Raw genomic sequence first — 9,122 nt, 5'->3', positions numbered from 1 at the left:
TCTTCTTCATATCACCCCTCCCCACCCCTACCCCCAACCCCACCCCCTCTTTCTATGCAGCCACCATCACCATGTTTTGTTTCTTCATCATCACCACCCCCCATCCCTCACCCCCCCGCCACTTCTAAATTAGGATAATCTTTCTTCTATCTTTCAATATTTGGGTTTTCTCAAATGGGTTTAAGATCTTTCGATATTTGGGTTTTCTTAACTTGATTTTTTCATTTATTGCCTTGCTACATATGCTAAATTGGAGTTCTTTTGTTCAGAATTCTGCAGATTAATACCTCACTGGTGATTGCAAGTTGCCTTTGTTATATTGGAACATGAAATTTTGGGGTTGGAAAATTTTCTATGAGCATTATATAACTGCACATATTCATTAATCTTTTGAGAGAATTTGAACGGAAATTATATCCGAAGGATAGAACTCCCCAATTTTCTCTCCCATTAAATTTAAGGACCTTATTTTAAGCATTTTGCAACTCTAAAATGGGTAAACATAATTTATTTTATTTTTTTACAATCTTTTGGAACTTCAGATTTTAAGGAGAATTTAGTAGGTTGATCATGTGTTTTCACATGAAGGAGGAAGGAATGGTGGTGCCGTGGTGGTGGGAGGAAAGGAGAGATGGGAAGGTTAAGAGAGAAAAGAAAAGGAATTTCTTTTTTTTTTTTTTTTTTAAAGAAAAGGGAATAAAATTTGATTTCTTATAAAAACTAATTTATATAAAAATAAATGATGATGTGGCATCAATTTATTTAGGTGGATCTGACGTGTGAGTGAACACCATTGGTCAGAGGGGTTTAAATACATAATTTGATTGAGTTAAGGGGTTTAGTTGACAAACCGGTAAGTACGAACACCGGTATGAGAAAAATGGGCAAGTATAGGGACCTTTCAGACTATTCCGCTTTATTATTATTTGGGATAGCTTTACGGTATCAAGCATTTTTGGTCCTTTAAATTTATGTAAAACTGAGCATCTTTTTAAATCTTTAATCAAATATTTAACAAACTTTATCTGAGATCTAGAGCCTGTTTGGATTGGCTTTATTTTAGGTGGTTTAAGCCAAAATAACTTTTAAACACTTTTGTAGTAGTAGAATAAAATAAAAAGTGTTTTTAAGCACTATTTTTAAGCCAAAATAATAAAAATAAGCCAAAAGTCCATATATTAAATATTCTCTTCTTTCTTTCTTTTCGCAATTCCCCTCAAATCTAATCCAATACTAAAACCGAACAAATAGGAACTCGTAGTATTTTACACTTATCCCCGTACATAGGAACCATTTTTTGTCATTTCTCCAATATTTGTCCCGTGGGTTCTCAATTTAAAATTGTTATTGAAGGCGCCACCAATCCTAATTTTCTTGTTCTTTGAGGCCATGCGACCGAAAAGATGACTTATTGTAATTGCAACTTTTTATCATAGCAATGCCTGAGAGAGAGCTAACGGAATTTGAACAGTATCAGCTCAAATGCCATTTGATATGGAGCCCAAGATGAAGCAGAAAGCAACGAGACGATGGTTTATCTCGTACAACTTAGAATTCCACGCAACATGTACCAAACCACTATCAGCAGCAAATATGGAAAAGCATCATGATCCTATTCCTAAGGCAGAGAATTATCACCATATAATGGAACCTGCTCTTTGCGAGTTCACCCAGATCCACGTACAGAAGGAAATGAGTCACCGTGGGCAGCAAAATGTTAGAATGCACAGACGTCATCCAAACAATAGTTTCATAGATTGGTGCAGGTTGTGTTTCACCGTGAAAACAAAAAAATGCAAGCAGACAAACTTTAATTTACTTACAATTTTCGACTCGTCATATAGTACGATACAACCACCTCTTCCATATAACTTACTGAGCATCCCAACAGAATAATAATAATGCTTACAAGCCTTATCAATTAAAGGAGAGAAATGAGTACTAAGCTAATATTGACAGTTAAATGGATAACCTTCCTTGGATTACTTGTTTCTGGATCAAATATCTAAATGTCCAACTTTGTGGTAACCAATAAATCAACTTATCGGCTCTGTCCTTCATGCAGGATCTGACTAGTTTCATTTGAGTTTCCGGTAGAGATTCCATGACAGTTTCAAGTAGTCCATCCGTGCTCAGGGACATATCTTTTGCAAAATAGCATATGATTTTAGGAAGATAAATCTTTTTGTCCTTGTTAATGCAAACTGTAGCTCTTATAAACTCCTCTTTCGCTGCTTTAAGATCCTGAAATACATTCTTCGCCGTGTAAACCTGGATCTGCAAATGCCCAGCATATTACACGGTCAGATTGAATTTCGCTCCCACAATGCAGTGACATTGAAATATGCAAACTACTAATGCAAAGTCCATGAATTTTTTTACTAGCTTATAGGAACATTACCACAGGATCAGAAGATGCACCCAAACACAGTGCAAAGTGAACAAGTGGCTCAGGGTACTCAATGGCATACGCATGTCTGGAATTTCCCGTCGCAAGCTTTTTTCCTGGAGAAAAGAGCGTCTGTAGCCACTGCATTCATGTTGTATTAGAGAAGGCAACCAGTCGAAAAAACATATAGTAGTAATTAATAGAATCTTGAAACAATGATAGCATTCCCTGCATGCTACAAATGATCATCCCTCATCGTTTTAGACAGTTATTTTTCCCTTTCCACTCTTTCGTACGTAAAATGTTACGTAGTTCATATGGGGGAGCCAAACTCATATCAATAGGATCTGAATGTAAAAGTTCCAAATGGAGATGCAAAATTTCTGGGAACACACCCAAGAAAAAAAGTTGGATAAGACCATTGTCTTTCCAATCATAATTATGCTTTTACAAGCTATACTTGTTTGTTTTCGTCAGCATTTTTTTCTTCTCATGAAGATTAGCTTACCATCACTCTGCTGTTGAGCAGATCAAATGCGCTAATGAAACTTAAGACAGCATGTTCATCTAGAATACCAATTCAAGTCCTGAGAACAACAGTAGTAAAACTAGCTCTATCATCAAAATAGTAGGAGAATTGCTGACGGATAGCATATGTCAGATAACATTTCGACTTTATTTGCATCTTTCCTTGTCAGTCCACACCATTCTCAAACTGAAGAGGTCAGAATATTAAACAAGCATTTCTCTAACTAAAATAGCATTGAAGAACAATTCACTAATTAAGAGAATGTAATGCTGATAATCCACAATCAGGCTAGCCGTCAAATAGGAAGAAGTGCTAAGAAACCTAGAATATAGTTCTGTCATGGGATGACACACGCATGTCAATTTAGTAATAGGATGTTCTGTGTAAAGGTAAGGCGATCTTAGTAATAGGATGTTACTTAGCATTCAGCATACCGGTGCAGAATAGTGTGGTCGTATCCCTAATATGGAGCTCTGTATGACATAAGCATTTACGCAGTGGCCACCCACATTATAAGCTGCCTGCAATATTTTTATAACAAACTCAGATTTATTGATACTATACTAAGTAAACATATAAATAAAAAAATAAAGGCTATGCCTTTTACCTTCAAGATTGAAGAACTTCTGACAGAATTTTGAGTTCCATAGGCTAAATAAGCCTGAAAAGAAGTCATATAGTATCTCATAACTGGTCTCAATAGGATGGATAAAATGGTTAAAAAGAAAGAGAAACAGTACAATCCCCAGATTAGGAGGCCAAATCAAAAGCTAGTCTTGAGCAATGAGTGCAAGAATAGTTGACACAAGTATTAATTAAAGTACTACTTAGCCAATTGAAATGAAGCATAATGCATTCCAGAATGGCACTTCATATTTGATTATTTGAACAGCATATGCAGTCCTAGTACGGTACTGGCGACGAGAAGTATAACTGAGAGTGTCATTCTCCCAACAAGAGTATGAGAAGAATAAATGAAAAGATTGAAATTCTAAAACAATAGCTCCACGTTAGATGATTTTGTAGTCTCCTAAGCGGTAAGTTTTCCATAAGGGATAATACAAATCAATCTGTTTCAAGGTAAAATGTTACTAAGCTACTGTTCAAAAGAAACTTTGAGAAAATCTTACATGCATCACCAGGGCATTGTGAATATTAATCCAAAATGTTAGCTTTTCTTCACGCTTCATGTTTCTTGGGTCAACCTTTTCAAGGCTCTTAACCAGTGACCTGCAGAGCATCAAATTAGTAAGAATAAACTTATACCATATTGAGTATATCCAGATTGTTCTTGTCATTTGCCCATTTGGAAGTTGAATCTGCTCTTTAGCCTTGATTAGTGGAGAAAGTGAGGGAGAAAGGCAACAAATAGTTGTGGCAATAATTTCAGATGCAGTAGAACTTACAATTTACAATTAAATATTCTTCCAGATGGCACATTTTCACAGCTAATTAGTAAACGGCAAAGGATGACAAATTCAAACAGGGTAAGCTTCTCAAACAGTTCTTAACATGTTTTTTTTAATCAAGTCCACACTAGCAGGTATTAAAGATTCTGTGCTCTTAAACTCTAGAAATATCATAAAAATATCAATTTGAACTACTAGTGTCAGTTGTGAATAACCTGAACTTATGAAGCATTGCAGTGGCATAATTGAAACTATCGTCATCTAGACATATCTTCAAAATTTCTATCATTGTAGAATATGGCCTGCTGTCATCTTTACAGACGTCAAATTCATATTGCTCAGTGCTCTCCTCATTGTGATGTGAGCTCCAGCTGCCTGAAAGATTTCTCGGAGAAAATGTGCTTGATGATGATAACGACGAAGTAGAAGAAACTGATAATCCCTTTTGAGCAAGAATTTCGGGGTTGGCAAATTTGCAGTATATACAAGATATGCATCTCACTATTTCTTCAGACAGCCTATCAGGATAACTAAGAACGTCATCCATGCGAGAGGCCGTGAGATGATCCGCAAGGCTACGGTGGCCAGAATCAGCAAACTTTTCCTGCAGTTATTCATAATAGACACTTTGTCACTCAATTAATGCCTTGAGGAAAGACAAAAGAGAAAATTCTAACTGACACAACATGTAATGTAATATAAATTTAACGATATGTAAATGTTCAGGAGTTGGATGTATCTACCCTTATGGATGATGACTTCTTGGCAGTCTGAATCTGATCACTTGAACCAGCAAAAACATATGTAGTGGAGGTTCGGTCATATTGGTTCGCACCACATTTTGACATATCTAGTTCTACATTGGAATATGATTGGTCAGTTGTAGACTGGGTAGGGGAGCTTATCTTGCCCTGTAAATGGCTTTTCTGATTTTCCAACAAAGCTGGGAGATTCTGCTGAAAAGCTGTCCGGTAAAGGGAGAGTAGATATCGCTCCAAACGCATTATTTCAATTTCGAGAATAGCAATTTCTTTCATCAATCCCATGGAAGACTGCAAGGAAAGACAGTGCGCTGAAATAGGAATTGCATATTGGAAAAAAAGCACCTAGGAAACTGTGATGCTGTTAATCAGGACGTTCAAATATGAGCAACGAAGGCATGATAGACTCATTAATATCATCTCCAGTGTTCCAATATCAGACAAAATGTCCAGAGCAAGCGGTTAAGAGTTAAGATGTTTGCATTTTCTGGTAGTTCATTCATGGAGCAGAATACTGAAAATATCATTGCCACACATTATGATACTTCAGAAATTCTCTCTTTACTCGAACTACCAAAGAGTTTCGTAAAGCATGGTTGAGCTTGAAGTTTGCTGAACTCTGACCAGACACCTGAAGCAATTAGTCTATCATGAATCTAAGAATCTGAAATCCAGCTTTCAACCATACAACAAAGTAATACAGCAGTTACAGAAGAAGAGTTGAATACAGCAAAAAATGAATTCATTTTGGATGTATTGGGAGCTGAAGATAGCATCGCCTTCCCTTAGTTATGTCAAATCCTTTTCCATCTACGAGAATAGAGTGTGGATATAATGGTCATGGAAGAAATGAAAGGACACAATAACAGACCATAGTTTTTAATTGGTGGAAATAAACTTTGTTCAAACATGTGCTCATCCGTATAAATTTAAAATACTATCTCAACTCCTAAGGTTTAATCAGATACAATCAAGAAGGAGTAGAGATTCCTGAGTCAACAATAGAATCTAATTTCCCAAAAGAATTTGATTGTTTAATACCAAAGCAGAGCAAATATATAGAGTACTATATGTAAATTGCACGTTGTACTGAGATGAATGGACATTCAATCAAATAGTTGGTCCTAGTTTTGAGTGTCGGTGTAAAAAGTAAACATGCGGCCACCAGGAAAGCAATATTTAGAGATTGGATTCTTTCTTAGAACAGCACTACAATAGCTGCATACAAAGTGGAGCATAGATATTATAGGGGAGAAGAAGATAGTACATGTCACTCACAGCAATGTACCTCGAATTTTGGAGTTTGATTTGAAAGAGAGCAAGTATGAGAGTGATCAACTGGTGCTCTCTCCGCATGGATATCCTGTAGGAAGCACCTCTGTGATCATTACAGCTTATATAGGCAGAGCAGCTAGGTAAATAAATAAATAAAATCAATTGAACTAGTTAAGGGAGAGCTATCTCCAATAGGAATCAAAATCTGTAGTAGTCATGTGGGAAGGGAAGTAAACGAAACTGGTCGACTTACATGGTGGGAAGGTCTGGGAGACATATTGAGCACATGATCCCAGGGCAGCTGAGCACCACTGTAAGATTAAAGAATGAACAGAGTCGTGTAAATGAAGTTGATTAACAAGCTACTAATAAGAATGGAGAGTGAAAAATACGTAACTGGTAAGATGGACAAGGAGAGGAGCCATCCAATTCCAGCCGCAGCATCAGAGCTACCTAGCACCGACACACAAGTGCTTAATTGTATTGGGGATGAATATATAATTGGCTTTGCTACAATGGAAAATATCTATCTATGTATATAAGTATTGAGGGAGAGTAAATCATAGAGAGCTGGCAAGGCCCAGAGATTGACAAAGAAAGCGGAGAAGAAGATGGAGTGGGGATAGGGAAAGTCACTCAGTGGGTAAACCAAATGCATTAAATGCCATGCCTTCAGAGAGTATATCATCAATCTCAGTGACCATTTTCTTACTCTTGCACTGGTACTTCTATACTCTATTATTGTTGTTGGATTTTGAGCTACAATTAAATTAATAAATGCTCCCATCGCATGTAGTAATGTCTAATTAATTACGCATTTGCACTCCTCCCAGGGCAAAAGTGAACTGGCAAAGTGAGAGGGTCCCCCAATATTTGATGAATCAATGCACAAGGAAATATATTGATACTATTACTCTCTTGACCGTAAATTGTAGCAAAGCAACAGACATTTTACTTCTTTTTTTCGCTATTGACTTTTTATAAAAAATAATTTTTTTGCTTTTTCAAAAAAGGTAATCACTCTTCCAACATACACAAAGTTGTTGTCTACAGAAAAATAAAATAAAACCATAATAAGACAAAATCATCCAAAGACCCCTAATAAAACACCTTTACTCCAGTAGACTATGTATCTGTGAGATAAAAAGGGTAAACTAGAATAATAATAACACACCACCAACAATAATAATAGTAGCAATTATGACGCATGGTATGATTTGGGAAGTGGGGCATCACTTGGAGGATGCACTATTATTTACATACCGTTTAATATCTGATATATTATGCAATTATAGGAAAAATACATGAGTTGGGGAAAAAAATACAATAAGAAAAGAAGGGAGGCAGAATTGATATTGATAAATTAGGAGTAATGGAGTAGAGCATTAATGAAGTAGGCATACTTAATTCTTAAAATTGAGTACTTTAGGCGGGCAGGTAATTGAGTTGGGGGTAGTGGGGGGAATCAATTAGTAGCATTCATGATTAAGACTGCTGGTTCAGCAGAAATGGGTCCTCCATGTCTGCTAATACGAACAACACCTTGTTTGCCTACTCCCTCCAAATTTCTATTAACCCTTTGTAACAACTCTTTCTTTGGTGTTTTTGTTTTTTTCACTTTCAAAAATAACATTAAGAGCTTTTTACTTTTTCGCGTTAAAATCATGTCATAAATCCTTATATCTATTTTCGAATCTAATCTCGACATCTATCCATGAAAGCTTTCAAACTCAATCCATTCCTTGTAGCTTTTCTCGCTCTTTGAATAGTAAAGTTATCATAAATGCCACTCCAATAAAAAGTTAAGCGCACCTATTGAGCGAAGCTAGCCTACAAAAAGTAAGCAAATCAACTTTTTCTCTCTGTTAATTGTAAGTCACCGTTTACCCTCAATTACAAGTGAGATGGTCGTTAACTAACTTTTAAAATTTCAAAAATAGCCCTCAATTATTTTAATTATGAGAATTTTTTTTGACAATAATTGAAAATATACCAAGTGTAATATCATAAAAAAGAATTAGACTTCATGCTTTCTTTTTTTCTTGTTTTTTTCCCCCTTTTTATATTCCAATGCCCCAGTTTACTTTATTGCACTTTTTTCCCTAGTTAAAAAAATGGGAAGCCAATTCTATATTTCCATTTAAGTTATCATTGATGTAACTATAAGTAATTAGGTGTTTATTTTATTTAGTTAAAATTTAAACCATAAAATATAAATATATATTAAAATTTAATCAATAAAACTAAAAAAATTCTATCAGCATATTTTTGTCTTTAAGAATTTATTTTTCTTCTTCTCCTTCTTCGAAGAATAAGAAATTTATAGCTTTCTCCTTAACAGTAAATAGATTATTTTCTCTTTTGACAAAAATATTTTTCATTTTTTTGGTCGCATACGTCAAATATTCAAAGAAAATACTTTTTCGGAAAAGAATGTTTTTGACGTCGTAGCTATGAATTTGGCCTAACAAGCTATAAATTCCATTTGACCAAATTCAACTAGGTTTTATTAAGAAAATTTTCTTTTTAACGAAGATCCTGCTTAATGGGTAATAATTCCTTGATCAAAGCAAAGGCGAAGCAAAAAATTGACTTTTTCTTTCATGCTCACATGATATATTATTAGTATTATGGGTTGCGGGTTAGAATATGTTGGCTAGATGATCTTTTTAGGAATCACTCATTTAAGACTCCATTATAAAAAGGAATTTTGAAGAGGAAATTAAAAAACAATCTTAAACTCGGTTTGTCTAGTTCCT

At 35.3% G+C, this 9,122-nt stretch overlaps 1 protein-coding gene across 4 annotated transcripts; it reads right to left on the bottom strand.

Annotated features, from left to right (window-relative positions):
* Positions 1–1,733: 1,733 nt before the first annotated feature.
* LOC132045360 (uncharacterized) lies at positions 1,734–7,057 on the bottom strand. 4 transcript variants are annotated; one of them, XM_059435944.1, is made up of 10 exons: positions 6,761–7,057; positions 6,617–6,674; positions 6,367–6,451; positions 5,071–5,379; positions 4,543–4,931; positions 4,049–4,148; positions 3,526–3,579; positions 3,353–3,439; positions 2,402–2,530; positions 1,734–2,277 (listed from the first exon to the last, which is right to left on the bottom strand). In XM_059435944.1, exons 1-10 carry the CDS (start codon positions 6,786–6,788, stop codon positions 1,960–1,962), a joined length of 1,557 nt encoding a protein of 518 aa, XP_059291927.1. In that variant the 5' UTR covers positions 6,789–7,057; the 3' UTR covers positions 1,734–1,959. The 4 variants fall into 4 exon arrangements, with proteins under 4 accessions (XP_059291927.1, XP_059291928.1, XP_059291926.1 ...); XM_059435945.1 differs by having other exon boundaries at positions 2,402–2,521; positions 6,377–6,451; XM_059435943.1 differs by having other exon boundaries at positions 6,377–6,451; positions 6,761–7,056.
* Between the last annotated feature and the right edge of the window lie 2,065 nt (positions 7,058–9,122).

The sequence above is a fragment of the Lycium ferocissimum genome, unplaced genomic scaffold (assembly GCF_029784015.1).
Source record: "Lycium ferocissimum isolate CSIRO_LF1 unplaced genomic scaffold, AGI_CSIRO_Lferr_CH_V1 ctg653, whole genome shotgun sequence".
NCBI lineage: Eukaryota > Viridiplantae > Streptophyta > Magnoliopsida > Solanales > Solanaceae > Lycium > Lycium ferocissimum.
The sequence above is the reverse complement of the archived record's forward strand: the minus strand, read 5'-3'. Positions and strand labels throughout refer to the sequence as shown.